Source organism: Punica granatum, chromosome 2, assembly GCF_007655135.1.
Source record: "Punica granatum isolate Tunisia-2019 chromosome 2, ASM765513v2, whole genome shotgun sequence".
Taxonomy (NCBI): Eukaryota; Viridiplantae; Streptophyta; class Magnoliopsida; order Myrtales; family Lythraceae; genus Punica; species Punica granatum.
Genome location: NC_045128.1, coordinates 39,850,402 through 39,866,432, shown reverse-complemented (window position 1 = coordinate 39,866,432; position 16,031 = coordinate 39,850,402). Strand labels below are relative to the sequence as shown.

The 16,031-nt window shown below is 39.2% G+C and overlaps 3 protein-coding genes across 7 annotated transcripts; 1 reads left to right on the top strand and 2 right to left on the bottom strand.

Annotated features, from left to right (window-relative positions):
* Positions 1–739: 739 nt before the first annotated feature.
* On the top strand, positions 740–3,601 carry LOC116196451 (peptide chain release factor PrfB3, chloroplastic). Of its 2 annotated transcripts, none has more exons than XM_031526178.1 (7): positions 740–1,134; positions 1,760–1,977; positions 2,159–2,359; positions 2,443–2,655; positions 2,743–2,917; positions 3,121–3,391; positions 3,464–3,601. In XM_031526178.1, exons 2-7 carry the CDS (start codon positions 1,813–1,815, stop codon positions 3,537–3,539), a joined length of 1,101 nt encoding a protein of 366 aa, XP_031382038.1. In that variant the 5' UTR covers positions 740–1,134; positions 1,760–1,812; the 3' UTR covers positions 3,540–3,601. The 2 variants fall into 2 exon arrangements, with proteins under 2 accessions (XP_031382038.1, XP_031382037.1); XM_031526177.1 differs by having other exon boundaries at positions 740–1,139.
* LOC116196450 (DNA-(apurinic or apyrimidinic site) lyase, chloroplastic) lies at positions 3,408–7,283 on the bottom strand. Of its 4 annotated transcripts, XR_004154824.1 has the most exons (13): positions 7,050–7,278; positions 6,642–6,828; positions 6,406–6,503; positions 6,164–6,243; positions 5,754–5,999; positions 5,350–5,675; positions 5,135–5,272; positions 4,911–5,048; positions 4,775–4,822; positions 4,567–4,647; positions 4,230–4,389; positions 3,771–4,121; positions 3,408–3,686 (listed from the first exon to the last, which is right to left on the bottom strand). XR_004154824.1 is itself a non-coding variant. In XM_031526175.1 (12 exons), the coding sequence occupies exons 1-12, from the start codon at positions 7,202–7,204 to the stop codon at positions 4,000–4,002; spliced, it is 1,779 nt and encodes a 592-aa protein (XP_031382035.1). In that variant the 5' UTR covers positions 7,205–7,278; the 3' UTR covers positions 3,408–3,999. The 4 variants fall into 4 exon arrangements, 2 of the variants coding, with proteins under 2 accessions (XP_031382035.1, XP_031382036.1); XM_031526175.1 differs by having other exon boundaries at positions 3,408–4,121; XM_031526176.1 differs by having other exon boundaries at positions 3,408–4,121; positions 5,135–5,245; positions 7,050–7,275.
* Positions 7,284–9,372: 2,089 nt separating this feature from the next.
* On the bottom strand, positions 9,373–11,608 carry LOC116197377 (TBC1 domain family member 5 homolog A). Its single transcript, XM_031527514.1, has 2 exons — positions 11,308–11,608; positions 9,373–10,629 (listed from the first exon to the last, which is right to left on the bottom strand). Exons 1-2 carry the CDS (start codon positions 11,396–11,398, stop codon positions 9,704–9,706), a joined length of 1,017 nt encoding a protein of 338 aa, XP_031383374.1. The 5' UTR covers positions 11,399–11,608; the 3' UTR covers positions 9,373–9,703.
* Between the last annotated feature and the right edge of the window lie 4,423 nt (positions 11,609–16,031).

Genomic DNA, 16,031 nt, shown 5'->3' with positions numbered 1-16,031 from the left:
GCCACGCAGTATATCAACCCGGCAGATGATCGCATATTATAAACAAACTAGACCAGCAGTCCCTTTCGGCCATAAACGAAAAGATACGGTCGAGCCTTTTTCTTCCAAGACGTTTTCAATCTTTTGATTGGACGTTGGGTTACATGGCATATAGAACATGAACTTGATGTTTATACTTATAGGTAAAGATGCAAAGACACAACTACACCAAATGTACGCGTAACGAGGCCGGACTGGCATGGCCTAGATTTAGCCATATATATGAAGATTACAAATATGGATGTGAATATATATATATATATATATATATATACACACGTATATAACTAGGAAAAGGCATGGATAATGGGCCGGGCTAGAAAATCCGGGTTTGGCCCAGCCATCGGTCCACTCCATACTAAATCTAATTATGATGTTTCCAGGGGGTAGATTTTCTTCTAGTAATCTCACGTGTATATAATTAAAAGAGAATTATTTATAATCATATGTAGTTTCCCCTTGGACATTCAAATGATCTCTCGACTTTAAGTCCAACCAATTCATATTTGACACTAGGGACATTAAGATACCTAGAGATGTGGGATATACAAATATAGTGAATGCACGTAAGTGTGGATACATATAATTGATTGACATATTTAGGCATAAGTAGATGGAAATGCAAGATAAACAAAAAAAAGAAGAAGAAAAAAGGGCGGAAGAAATGGAGGATAAGGCTGGCGCCGCCCCCGGGGGGGGGGGGGGGGCGCGGTTCATTGGAGCAAACTCACTATATACCATAGACGTGGAGGCAGCAGAATCTCACGTCCCATGGACAGACCGCTACCTCTAGACTACCACGACCACTACCTGTCGTGTCGTATATACTCCATTTTATTTTATTTTATTTGGGTTGGGTGAATACTTCGCTTGGGTTCCCTCTTCTCATTTCTCTGCTATATCAGTAACCATAAGAATGGCAAAAATGGCGGCAGATGTTGCCTGCGTGAGGAGAGCCGCTTTTCCATTTGGGTTAGAACCCAACAGGCATTCTTCCTCGAGAAGGGACAATATGAACACTTGCAGACTCTGGAGTCGCTCTGTTCGAGCTTGCAGCTCCATGGCCATGGACGGCAAAAGCAAGGTCTACAGAGAGTTAGGTCTCTCTCTCTCTCTCTCTCGCTCTTTCCCCCTCAGCATTTATGTCCCTATCCTGTCTTTCTTTGTTTTTTCATGCAACGAGCATCTCTCCGTGGCCAATTGTGGGGAACTTGACATGGTCTTTTAGTGGAAATTAGTTCTTGCTCAAGAGTTCTACTTGGGAGTCATCAAGCTTTCTCCTTTGGCTCTCGTCTTATTGGCGAAGTTGTGGAAATTTTTATAACTTTTGGCTGTTCGCAACTTCGTTTCTTGATTTTTGCTGCTAGTGTGAGAGTAGCCCCATGGTTCTCTCTTTGTAAAATTTCCGTTTCACTTTTGCTATATTGAAATGACAAAAATTGCTGTTACCAGTCAAATCTCATGTAATGCGTGCAATTAGCCTCATTTTTCAGGACCATCACGGAGGCAGGGGATGTTTATGCCTTCCTTATAACTGTTTGGATGAGGTTGTCCATGTTTGGAGCCCGACTATAGTTCCATTTTTCCATTGGTGGATATATCTTGTGAACAGTGCTGCTTACATTGTGATAAGAGTTTCAGTTTGTTTTATGATTCCGAAGACAAAATGCGTGTTATTGCCGCATAATGTGTCTCTCTTTCAATTTACTTTTTTTTTTAGGTTTGTTTTCATTGAAAAAGAAGATTGAAGACACGGTTCTTCGTGCTGAGTTGATGGCAACATCTGCACTTGAGCTCGAGGAGGCTAGAAGGATTAGGCAAGAGGAGATGATCAGGAATTATGACCTTTGGGATGACCCAGCTAAATCAAACGATATCCTTGTCGAACTGGCTGATTCTGCTCGAGCAGTTGATGCCCTTAAAGATCTAGCATACAAGGTTATGTACTTTCAAGTCCTCGATAATGGAAAACAACCGTGCTAGACTCTCTTTTTCTATATTGGGTGGATGTTTTCTTTGTCTATTTAAATTCAGCTTGCTGTTTCTTATCATTTACCAACTGAAGGTAGAGTCTGCATTTTGTTAACTTAATTGACTCTCTGTCTACTCTATTCTGCAGGCAGAAGAAGCAAAGCTGATAACGCAGCTTGCTGAGATGGACGCTATCAATTATGGTCTCTTTGAGCAAGCATATACTGCATCTTTAGATGTGAGCAAGTTTTTGGACCAGTATGAGATGCTTAAGCTTCTCAAGGGACCCTACGATGCAGAGGGAGCTTCCATGGTAATAAATGCTGGGCCTGGCGGCATGCATGATGAGGTTAGATCCCCTTTATGAAACATATCAGTCTATCAGGGCTGAAATTCATGAGCTTCACAGTGTTTAGAAATTTTGTGTTGTAGCTCTGGGCACAGCAACTGCTTAGCATGTACTTAAAATGGGTCGAGAAGCAAGGCCACAGAGGAAGGATCATCAACAAGTTACAGTCAAAGAACGGCGCCATCAGTTCTGCCACAGTCGAATTTGAATTTGACTATGCATACGGCTATCTTCAGGGGGAGAAAGGTGTTCATCACATGTTGAGCAGTTCTGAAAAAGGATCAACAGGTCATGAGGTATGAGTACCAGGATTTATTATTCCTTCCTCTAAAAGTAGAATCCGAACCCATTTTCTGAGCCTTGGTGCATTCTATTATAAGCAGGTCAGTGTAGCGGTGGTTGACATCGTTCCTCTGTTCCTCGGGACAACTTCGGACTTTCACATTGATGAAGAGGATTTGATCTTCTTGTGCCCATCATCCCCAGAACAGGAGCTGCATGGTCAGTGTAGAGTCATCATTCAGCATGTTCCTACTGGTATAACCATTGGATCTTCAGGTATAAAGACCAAGCTTAGACTATGGCCTTTTTAATATGTTGGTAGTCCTCGCCTTCTACTGAAACCATTCACACCCTTTCATTTCTGACTGCATACTGAGAAATAGGCTAAATTTCTTGGTTATAATTTTTCGATAACATCTATAGGAACTTTTGTTTTCGATGCAAGGCAATGCAAACTGATTGTTGTAACAATAATGCAGGTGAGAGAAGTCACTTCGGAAATAAGATCAAGGCCCTCAACCGATTAAAGGCCAGACTTCTCATAATCGCTAGTGAGCAAGGAGTTTCAACCATTAGCAACATAAAGACGGAAGCTATCTTTGATGTGTGGAAGAACGAGGTTCGGAGATATGTGTCTCACCCATTTAAGCTCGTGAAAGATGTAAAAACTGGGATTGAATTGGCTGATCTCAGTTCTGTCTTGGCTGGAAATATTGAACCTCTGATTGGAGCTCATATAAATATAAGACGGTAATGATTAGTGTGGTTTATAGGCCAATTTATCATCTTTGGCAAATTTCTCTCAATCCATTGTTCTTGCAGTTCCAGGTCCCTTATAATACAAAGAGAAGCTTCGAACATTCAAGAAATACACCAACACTGCAGTTCTTACGAATGAATGGAAAGATAGAAGTATCTTGCAAAATTCTTGGACAAGATGTTACTGATGGCCCGAAAGAGTGGCTGGGAAAAGAAATCTGACTGATGATTACTCCTTTTCCATCAGTGAACAAAGGCAGCACCACGCTTGATGCTTGGCTAATTCCTACAAATACGAAAAACCTTGCTGCAGGAAAATAGAAAAAGCTGCAGCTTCTAAAGGCAAATTTACAAGGCAGGATCCATTTACTTGACAGTTGATGATGAGCAAACATTTTGCACAAGCAGTACAAACTCAACCTCATCACTCCATGCGTGCAATCTTTGCTGCATCATCTCAGAAAGAGTATCAGTAAGGTCATGCCAAAGAAAATTTTCCCTTCTCCGGGACCTCAATATTGGAGGAAAGAAAAACAGGAAGCTGCCCCTTTTCGTGGATTGCTCAAGGGGCCATACTGTGAGGTAGTAAGCCTCCGGAACTAGAGCTTCAGGATGAGACCAATTGGACTGTGATCACTCCCGGTAACATCAGGAAGGATGAATGAGTCATGAACATTGTCTGCTATGGATTCTGACACGAGGAAGTAGTCAAGTCTCCACCCTACATATTTTAGGTTCAGAAATAAAGCTTATTATGCTTCTTATGTATCGCGGAACAGTGATAATCAAGCTTATAAACAAAATTTAGGAGGTGGAAGTTGCAAAATACCCTTATTCGTTTTTCTCCCTCCATGCCGGTATCCCCAATAAGTATACCCAACAACATCAGGATGTTGCTTTCTGAAGGTATCCACAAATCCTTTCGACAGAAAGTTAGCCTCAAAAGACTGCCTTTCTTCGATGGTAAATCCAGCACTTCTCTTATTCCCCTACAGAGTTCAATTCGATAAAGACATAATTCGTCAAACTATGATGAAGGATAAAGCCCTCCTCACATGTGACTATTCAAGGTCTCATCATTTACGAGCCATAAATGCAAGATTAACAGTCAAAAAGCTACATTAAAATTTAAGTAGTATGATAGTATCGTGTAATATATCACTTACTGCAGGATTATAAATGTCTATCTCTTGGTGAGCACAATTCAGATCGCCAGTCAAAATCACAGGCTTCGACTTCTCCAGCTCCTGCACCATTCCCAGAGAACTCAATGAGCAGTCTCTTCAAATCTGAGACAAGCTTCACTATCAGAGTATACTCTCACGCAGCTCTCTACATGAGTATCTGTCTCAAAGTATTCGATACCATACTTACTTTCATGTAATTGCCCAGAGATGGGTCCCATTGTGTTATTCTATATTGCTGGCATTAGAAGGATAAAAAAGAACCGTCAGAATCCACATATCCTCTTAACAAAGTAACATTGTACAGATGAATCGCAGTTCCATACCAGTCTTCTTAGGCCATCTCCTGAATTAGGGACATATCCACTCAACAAATAAAACGAGTCAAACTCCACCGTCACAAGCCGCCCTTCACTATCATGATCTGATATACCTAAACCATATCTTACCGATATCGGCTTTATCTGTGAAAGAGATCCCAACATTTCAGGTGATTTGCTATAACTGTCCTTTTTACCATTCCTTTTTTTTTGTTATATTCAAAGCATACCCGCGAGATGATAGCTGAGCCAGAATAACCGAGTTTGGAAACGCTGCATGTCCAGAAACTGTTGTCATAACCTTCTATTAGACAATCCTTGATTGCCTCAACATCTTTCTCCTGTTTCCAGAAAAAAATAAAAGAAACCTAACTCTTAACAGTGAAGGATATTTCTTGCGATTTGCTACTAGCAAACAGAAAAGAACGAGGAATAAAATGCTCGCCTGCAGTTTGGTCTCCTGCAAGCACAAGACATCAAAATTTTCCCTTTGAGCAAGTTCAAGTGCGGAAAACCCCTCCACCTTCAGCAGAGCTCTCAAGCCATTGACATTCCAAGACATCAGCTTTACAGATTTTGTGTCCCCAGAAAGGGCTGGAGGCCTCATCTTTCTGGGATTATAAGGAATCCAATGCTTTTGCGGTTTCTTATGAGCAAGAATAGTCCAAGGTTCATTTTGACCGATGGTCTTATCAACACTAACAACAGCTGCAACTTCTTCAGTACAAATTTCAGAGGACACTTTCTTCTTAGAACGGGGGAATTTCCTGCCTAAGAACAATATAACCAGTCACTGGAATTAGATGAACATGTACAAGCTGAGGAAGCGGTTAGCATACTTGAGCTTACCAGTAAATTTATCTGTTCTAGTATACTGCATCTGATCTGATGTCATCACTTCACTTTCAAGTTGGACTTTATCCCCAGCAGGTTGCCTTAATCTCCTTTTATTTCTTTCAAGTTCGGAGATTTCGGACGTGGAAATTGTCATTTGAGCACAATTATTGTCAGGCGAGTCGTTTCCATTGTTTGCAACAGATACACAATCCATATGGACAGAGGAAACTTGTTCTTCCACAGCCTCAGAACTTTCATCTGCCAAATTAATAAAACCAATGTCATTTCAAAGCAGGCATCATGATTGACATTTATGTTAGGAAATTAGGATTACAATGAAATTGCCATTAACGTTTTAACCAAACATCCATCTAAACTAATTTTTATTAATACACAAGGAAATCGGAAGTAAGACGATGTACCATTTGTCTTGTCATCCACATAACTCTTCAAGGCAGATATAAGATCAGATTTACGCCCTTTCGCCGGGAGTCCAACTCGTCTAGCATCCAAAACCAATAACAGCCAACATTATAAAGTGTTACGCTTGCAAGAGATCACATTGTCACTCAAAGAGCAAGAAATTCCAGCAAATGTGATTCTACACTACTGCAAAGCCCACAAAAACCATAAATGCAGTCGGTACTTTGAGACCTTCATTCACCTTAAAGTGGCCCTGAGTTCTTGAACCGTCATACTCTCAACTCTCATCAGGCCGTTCTTAATGCCCAGGAGTTCATCACCACTCCCAATGCCATTTTCCTACATTGCAAACCAAACACCGTTCAAATGAGAACCACCAAAAAGCTTCCGTCCCCTACCCAAAAACAGCCAAAGTCTGCCAGCATTGGAAAACATAATAAACACCATTGACAATGAAGAGGTGGAGACGAGGAATACCAGGACAAGGATCTCACTCGAATTTGCAACTTTACCCAATGACCTTTTCGTTTTCTTCGGTATCTTCTCCTCAGTCACCGGGGTAACCGGTTTTGGCACAGTAGAGAGTGGTCTCTTAGACCCCATTAAGCTTAGTCGATAAGAAATAGAGCTGGCACCAAGTGATCGTCTTAGAGCTGCCGCGGAGCTGCAAATGCAAATTTATGCAATTAAGGAAACTAGGAGAGCACGCAAGCTAAGACATTTCGGTGAATAGTGACGAACAAGCTTTACAAATCTATACGGGTGCCCAAGAAAAATTCTTTTCATCAGGAAACGAGGAAATCAGCAAACTGGAGCAGAAAAAAGATTCAATTTGACATGAAATCACCGGAATGAACAGAGAAGCACGTTAAAGAAGGTTCGGACCTCGGAAACCATGAGAGGCCCTTAAGCCCTAGAAGATGAAAAGCTTGCCTCGCCGACATTGAATGCAGAGAAAGAGAGGGAGGGAGGGAGGGAGAGACAGAGACAGAGAGGCGTACGTTGAGCTTGAGCTGGGAGAAGGCGGAGGTTGAGGGCATTCGAGCTCGAGCTCAGTGAGAGAAGGAAGGAACCGCCGGACGCTCCCATGACCCGACGAATCTGCCGCCAATTGAAGCATGGAAGCCAAAAATGCCGCTAGAAGGGGGACACGTGGTAGCTCAGGACAAGAGCCACTGGAATTTTCATTTTTTTTAAAATTACTTTTTTATTCAATTTCTTGTTTCACTTTTTTTTAAGAGTTTTTATCTAAAATAATCCATAATTTACGCGTTTTGTCAAATATATCATATGTTTTTTTCGTCAGCTATATCCCATGGTTTACATTTTGCTTCAAATCTATCCTGCCGTTATCTTTTCCGTCGACATCTAACAGCCGTGCTGACGTGACTCTCACGTGGCAAGTGGAGCCCACTATCTCTCCACGTGCCACTTCAGCACGGCCGTTAGATGTCGACGGAAAAGATAACGCTGTGATAGATTTGATGCAAAAAATAAATCATGAGAGATATTTGACAAAAAAAATATGATAATTTGACAAAACGAGTAAACCATAGGCCATTTAGAATAAAAATTCATTTTTTTAATAACCAAAAAGAAATTTCAAATTTCCCTCATTTTAACAATTTTAACCCAAATATTTTCTCTTTCACCAAATTAAATCATGAAGTACAAATTTGATAAAATTTTAGCACGCCGTTAATATCTTGTTAATTTTAATCGAAATTGTTGACGTATAAGTGACGGTGCCACGTGGGTCACGGTGATTGTTTAAATGGGTCTCACATGTTTAAAAAAAAATCTAAAATTTAACAAGGGTCATAAGGCCGAAAGGGAAAGTGATAGGAGGTGGCCGGCAGTGGGGGCCAGCCACGAGGCCCCTCCAGATTATAATCGAAAAAATCTCCAAATTTGAGGATTTTTCAATTTCGATCGGTAATTTGGAGATTTTTCAATTCCAACTGGTGGGGGCCTAGACGCTGGCTCCCACCGTTCCAATTGAGATTGTCGACCACCTCTTTTGTCGCTAGTGACTCTAATTGGGGCGGCGGGGTCGGCGTTGAGGCCTTTAGCGCCGGCCACCTCCCATCCCCTCCCTTTTGGCCTTACAACTTTTATTTTTTAAAATTTCTTGTTTTTTTATTTTTTAAAAACATGTGGGACCCACTTGATCAATTACTGCGAGTCACGTCGTCATCATGTACACGTTAGCAATACCGGTTAAAATTAATGGAGATATTAACGACGTGTTAAAATTGCTATCAAATCTGTAGTTCGTGATAAAAAAGCGAAAATTTTAAAAAAAATTATTTATTAACTTTTTTTTTTATTTTCCACTTCTTGTTTCACAATTACAAACTACATTTTTTCTGCATTTGATTTTTTGAATTTCTTCAAGAAAGATCAGGGGAAGGTCCTTCAACTCGTATCGGGAGCCGCTTGCAATAATAAAGATTTACAGGTATTGTATCCATAAGGATCGGTCTGATATGCTGAAATATTACTAGTATGGTGCGTTTGGTTTTAAAATTAAAGTAATTTTGATTTTAATTGTGAAAAAATGGCAAATGATTTTGTAGTGTGTTGAGTTAAAGTTCAAATTTTTGACTTGAAAAATGTATATTTTTATTGTGTAATGCATTGAGTTAAAGTTAAAGTTAAAATTTTTGTGATTTTAACTGCGAAATGAAACGAAGGTAGATATTTTGACTTCTCATTTATTCATTAGTACGGTTGATGGATTAAGACAAACAAGATGATGGAACCTCGGTGTACAATCTGTCCCAGATGATTCAATTTCTATGCTGTATGGAGCCCTTCATTTATGTTCTGAAGCTATTGGATTCTGCCCACTTTCAACTGGATCATTAATTCATTATTTGAAGTGACAAAGCCTGCAACTCTCTTTTCCCTCCAACCCCATAACGCCCTTATTGCTCAGACTCTGTGATAATAGCCATAAGGAGCCCCACAGGTCTTAGAAACCTCTCTGGCCCGTCTACGATGGCATTGGCATATGTTCCCCAGTTCATGATTGATTCCCTTTTCTCTAAACATCCCACTCGAGCCATTGTCAGATTTAGCTTTCCAGGCACGGACTCATTTCCTGGTCGGAGAGATGCAAGGTAAAGAGAGCCAGACTGTCCGATGCACGAGTCTTTCCTGGTTGGACCTAGAATAAGATATGAAGAAACTCGAAAACACAACAGGCAAGAAAGTGAACAGCTGGGCTTTTTTTTTTTTTGTTTTACTTCCATCGATAGCATATAAGAGTCGAAATACTTATCCAAGCAAACAAATGACAATTTCACGCTTAACCAATCTTCTATACAAAGACTCGCATCCCTCTTCACTACCATGGTGGCATTTAACTATATATGTACTACCGAACCATAGCAGCATATTCCATAACAGCCTTCTTATGTTTGTTTCCTACATGTATGTATTAATGCCACGACAACTTACTACAAAAAATGATCGTTGAATCCCAGCTCCCTCGCCGCTCCATCCAGATCGGATGGACTCCATGACGAACCCGATTAATGGGTCCCAATCCATGGTGACTGCTGATACGCCAAGTTATCCCTCCTCATTCCTCTTGCATTCCTCCATCTGCGATGTGTGTGACTGTCGCCGCCATGGAATCTTGATATCTTATACCTGGACATGTAGCCACCACTGACCTCTCTCTTGCGCCGATTATTCCAATCCCACATTCCTTCCTGATCTCCAGCATTTCCCACTTGACGATGGTTGCTGTTCCAGTTGTTCCACTTGCAGTCATTCCAGTGATTGTCGTTCCCCTCATCGTTGTTCCAGTCATTGCTGTTCCAATAGTTGTCATTCCAGTGATTGTCGTTCCAATTGTTGTTATTCCAGTGATCATCATTCCAACTGTTGTCATTCCAGCGATTATCATTCCAATGGTTGTCCCAGCCACTGGCTTTATCGGGAATGTTGCTCGGGGGAGAACACTGTTCCCAAGAGTTCTTCATTCCATCAGTATTCAGGTCAGCGTTCCTAAACTCAGGAGCCGGGCACAACTTGTTGGCAATCTTCTGGAATGCCTCCTCGGTGTCACCCCATCCTGTGCACCCAAACGTCTGGTTCAACAGCACGTCCCCGAAAATGACCTCCCCGCTTCTGTCTTCCTCATCCATGTTTCCGACCCGCCCACACTCCAGCTCCAAGAGAAGCCTGGGGTCAACATCAGTATTCCAATCTATCTTGTCGATATATTTATCAGGATCAGGCAGGGATATATCACATGGAAGGCCATTGATCTCTGCATAGAACCGCTTCTTTGCATTGCAGAATGCCTCTTCACCAGCAGAATCATTCCACTTGACTACGTTGTCGTATAAGTACATGACCCTCTTGGTTTCCAGAAGCTTCTTCCACGGGACCGAGCCAACTGAGCGGCAGAACTGCTTCTCCCATGAAGGTACCGAGGGCTGCCTACTGCCTGCAAAAAGGATATAATTCAACCGTAAGTTCCACAGGTCCAGGGGTAACGGCTGATGTTATATTAGATAGATATATTCTAAATATTGAGTCTTCTACTCCTGTACAAATAAATGTCCATACCCCCCTTAAAGTCACTGACCTAACATAATCTTCTATAAATCACAAACAAGATTCCGTATATATGAACTGGACAGCCACTGGCAATTGTTACCAAAATTGGAGTCCAAGATTCTCTAAAGGAAAGTGCAGATTGATACATCTGCTTTCGGATTAAAAACTTCATGTGATTCGTTGACGTAACTCGGCATTCGGAGGTGAGGTTATCCCTCCGCAATTTTCCATCTTTTCCGGAAAGGAAGTACGGTCTTGCTTATTCAAAGTTCACATAATGGTGATCCAACTAAAATCGCAATTAACCAGCAAATAATGGCTGCATTCAGCAATTAACATCTGATCGAATCGAAACAGAGTTAATGCCTCCATTATCTTCCAAGAACATGACATCGACCGGTTTCTACATCCGATCAGGCGTAAAAATTAACAAGGGGGCAACCCAAGAACAACCAAAATCCCACACGCACAGAGTCTTGATGAATTCATCCCAGAAAAAGTGACAAACGGCAGCCCCACCCCCGGTGACAAAAAAATAAAAGGTAAAACACGAAGAGTAACGTACCAAGAGGCGGTTTCCTGTTAAACGATCTTGCCCTCTGATTCTGAGGATCTTGAATGCGGATCTCCCCCGCGTTCCTCCTCCGACTGCCCATCTGATCAGAACCCACAAACCGACACGACACCCAAATTCAAGAACAGGGCCGACGGGAATCGGGAGGTGGGGTTCAAGAACCAGAGAAGATTAAGCTAGCAGATTTCGCAGCTATCGCGAGGTGGATGATCAGAGAGAGAGAAAGAGAGAGACCCGCAGAGGTTTTAGCAAAGTTTAAGGAGCCTCGGTGGGTTACTAGGGGGTGAAATCCGATGGCTTTATATAGCCCACGAATCTTGGGTGAAATTACAGGCGGCACCCCCTTCCTTCGTCTTCTTCCATACTAAAGTAAAGTTTCCATTTTTCTCGTGATTTCATCGTAAAAAAAGGAAATCTGCCAAAAATTCAACAAATAAATATACATCGAATATTGACAGTTTCCTCAATCGCGTTACCTGCCGTGATCAGGTCGGGGGCGAGCGCTGCAGATGGTCACAAGCCCGGCAACGAGCGTGCATGGGACGCGCTGGGATCTTTGGAATAGATTTAAATGTTTTCTGGAGTCCTATGTTGTCCCCCCCGTCTGATATGAAAGTACCCTTCTTTTTTTTTAATTATTGACTTGCTTAAAAAAGTGTGGTCAAAAAATTATTTAATTATTACTGCTTTCTTGCCCCTTTTTTATTATGATAAATTAATAATTGGGATGATCGTCATTACGAGCGTAGAAAACTTTAACGACTGCACCGCCTTGTAATTACATCGATTGATGCTTGTTAGAGTTGGCTAATCGATAATGGAAATCTCCTCATTAGCTTGGCTACCAAAAGGATGTGGTTTTCTAGAGTAAAGTCGGCTACGGATATCGGCTATTAAAGCAAAACGACTGTAGAAGCTTCTTGTATAATCTTTTTGTTGCTTTTACCGACTTTATTCAAATTCTTATTATATAAGAAAAACAAGAGTGTGAGCAGCTTTATTCAACTTGTGTGAATTTTGCATTTATGTTATTTTATCATAAATAAATATAGTTTTCATCGTAATTGTAAACAGAGACGGTGAAAAATGAAAAAACGAATACCGCATTTTCAAATTCTTATTCACCTCGATCTCCAACTGTTGTATACATGATAAAATAGGTATGGTTTTGCCGGAAGTCGACGGACTAACAACTTGTCCGCATGTGCTCATCTTTATTGGTTCTCGTTAATTAATTAAGGTAATCTTCATTAATAGTTAGCTATTTAATGTTCCATTCCCGACAAAAAAAAATTTGTACAATACAAAATGACCTTGCCACTATAGGCATTTAAAAAAGAGTTTTTGCCCCTACTAGATTCTTTTTGAAAATAATTCTCATAATAGACTTCCTCAAAAATTATTTTCCAAAATAAATTAATGCCAATTTCTTCATTATTTTTCTAGTCCTTATAACTTATCGATTCATTTCTTTTAAATCCATTTACAAAAAGTCTAATTTAGTTATTATCATGAATGAAATATTCATAAATTTGCTTTAAACATCTTAAAATAATTTTTGTGTAAATCAATCTATAAGGTTTATGGACGAAACTACAAAATACGTGTTAGAATTTTATTAGAGTTTTGTTAAATTAAAAGTATAGAAAATTATGTAGTCAGAATGTCTTTATGTAGAATAAAAAAAATTATGGGAATATGTATTTCTTTTTTTTGGATTTTCAGAAATATATATTAATGTAAATTGGTTAATAGGAAGAATGATTATAGTAAACCTAGGAGATGCTCCGGAATCAAAATTCTTCCCCTTAAAGAAATTTAAGAAAGTCATAACAATTTATAAAATTATCATAATTAAGATATATAGTCTTTATATAATCGTCATACATAGTGAAAAACACACTAAATTTACAATAAATGTGCTCCAAGGCATGCATGTACTAGCTAAAACTATTCCTTATTATTTTATTCCCATTGTTATAAATTATTTCTAAAACATTGGATTCTTTATATAAAATTGTCAATAGTATTTTAAATAATTTATAACTAGAATTTCTCAAATATTCCTATTAATTAAATAGATTTTCTAGCTCACATACTCGGATTAACATAACTCTAAAAAGTTTCAGAGAAATCTTCAGCAATTTCTTATATAAAATTTAAATTTAAATTGATGAGAGAAATCTATTAAAAATAATTTATTTCAGGAATAATTATCAAAAAAATTAATTTGAGTGGCAGTAATAATAAAACAGATTTTTTAAAAAGGGATTTAGATGAAACAAATCAAAAGTTGTAGGACTAGAAGAATAATATAAATCTATTTTGGGAAATAACTTCTTAAGAAGTATATTTTGATAAATAGTTTCAAAAAGAAGCATAGTTTGAGTAAAAATTCCTTAAAACACTTATGAATGAATTAACTTGACGTGGGCGAAACGAATTCTTCGAGTTGGTGACACGACCTGATATGCATGTAGGCAGAGTACGCGCGCTCGAAACGGCGCCGTCCCACTGGACACTTCTCCCCTGGGTCCTCTCATCTTTGGACAGTTCATCAGTTCTTTGGGCGTATTATATTCCCCAGTATATTATAGGTATGGAATAATTTATGATCCTGCCAAGTATGTGTATATCTATTATATATTTTTTCAAAAATGGAAAGTGATCAATAAATAGGCAAGAAGGCAACAGAAGAACAAGACCAACGTCAATTTCAAATCCCCAAAAGGGTCAATTATCAAGCGATGAGAAAAGAAGGCCAGTAATCGCCCAAACCCCCTAAGGAAGGAACGATTTTAATTAACTTTTTAACGTTATTTATTTCATGATTTGACATTTTTTTAAATTTATTTCATGATTTAAAAATTACTTAAAAAGACGCGTGGTTTGCATATTATTTCATCAAATATTGACGAAAAAAGTGATATCGAGATAAATCTAAAACAATATGCAAATCACGTGTATTTTCAAGTAATTTTTAGATCATGTGATAAATTTAAAAATGTATCAAAGCATGATATATATGACGTTAAAACGCCTTAACTTTTAAAGCATGCAAAAAAAACCTTTTAAATTGATTCCACAATTTCTCAGCCAGTATATCGAAAGGGTTGGTTCAGGCGCCTTGTGATTGAGCTTTTGAAGTAATTTTTACTTAGAAATATCGAATATAATGATGTCAACAAGATATTGAGAGTAGAACTTTCAAAGAACAGCTATAAATTTGCATAATTTTTCATGGTAATTTTTGAACAGTTATTTAGATCTCATTTGTCCCAATAAAGTCAGAGCATATCTACCAAGAAGCTGGCGATATTGCCACGATAATGGACTGATATATTTACTAATTATTACCATTACCATTCAACTGAAGTATCACTAGTAATAAGAAATAAATAAATAAATAAATAAGGAGGTCTCTGAGGTTTGTACTTTGTAGTAGTGGGCCCGTGCCATTAGCCGTTTCAGTTGGTCTGGGCCTCAAGAGGCACAATAATCACTTGTCGTAATGGGCCTTGGGAATGGCCCTATGTTTACTCTTGCTAATTTGGGCTTAGTGTTTAATGGCAATGTAGTTCAAATTTTAAACCTCAACTATGAATTTATCTCATGGAGCTAAGAACCACTTCACAAGTACAATACATACATCAAGTAATCTCCTCATCAAATAATAATACATGTTTAAGCTCTTGTATATCCAAATGATTTTAAAGGGATCGGGGTCACTGTGAATGTTCCGGTGATTGTACATCGGGGTGAATACCAAATGGTGTTATCAGTCTTATCATCATACGTGTTTATCTTGTTGATAATAGTATTTGCATGGAGTAATGTTGGTGCAATGCCGACCTATGCGGGAGGTTCTTCATCGCCTTGGAAGGGGTTGATATGTTATCTAACGAGGTTTGATATCGTACCAAGGAGCAACTGACATAGATATTAGGCCAAATCTGGCACTTGCACTGGATCAAACAACACCTAAAACGTACTAACGTTGTCGGTAATCTAGACAGATAAACAACTAGCAAACGCCTCCTGAAGGAAACTCAACTAAGTAACTTCCTAAGTTTAGAGGGCCAAAAATGAGCTCTTCATGCAGTTTAGAGGGCCCATTATTCCCCTTTTCTTCCTTTCTATTCATGATTCCTTCTTCATTACTTTAACCCTGAATTGACCACGAATTAGTTTCCGAAATTTATGTAATGATATAAAATTAAAAAGGGAAAGGAAGATTATCAATCCATTTCAAAGGGGATGATAGTTTCCTTTCTTGATGGGCCAATACAGGACAGGTCTACAGCACATGGGATCTCATCTAAACAATCAAGAATAAGAGAATCTAGACGCAATTGGTTCAATGAGTAGCATCATCATCATCATGGCAATCTCCTCCTTTCTCCACCTTCAATGAGCTTGCTTACCAAATCAAGAAGGCATGGAGGAGAAGAAGAAGAAAAAGATGTTGGGTAATGGGAAGTATGGAGGATGTAATTATTGTAGCAATGGTGGTCCAAATATTTCCATTGCTTGTCTTCTTCAATTTACCGACAGCCACAAGAAGTTTGTAGGTATTTCCTACCTCGTCATGTAACCCGAGCCAAAACCGTCAGAGTCATTGCAGAGGAGGATTTAAGGTATGGAACTGGTCTGTACCTTATTTAATGCAGTCGGGTTTATCAAGCTGAAATCAACCATGATTGTCATCATTCTCT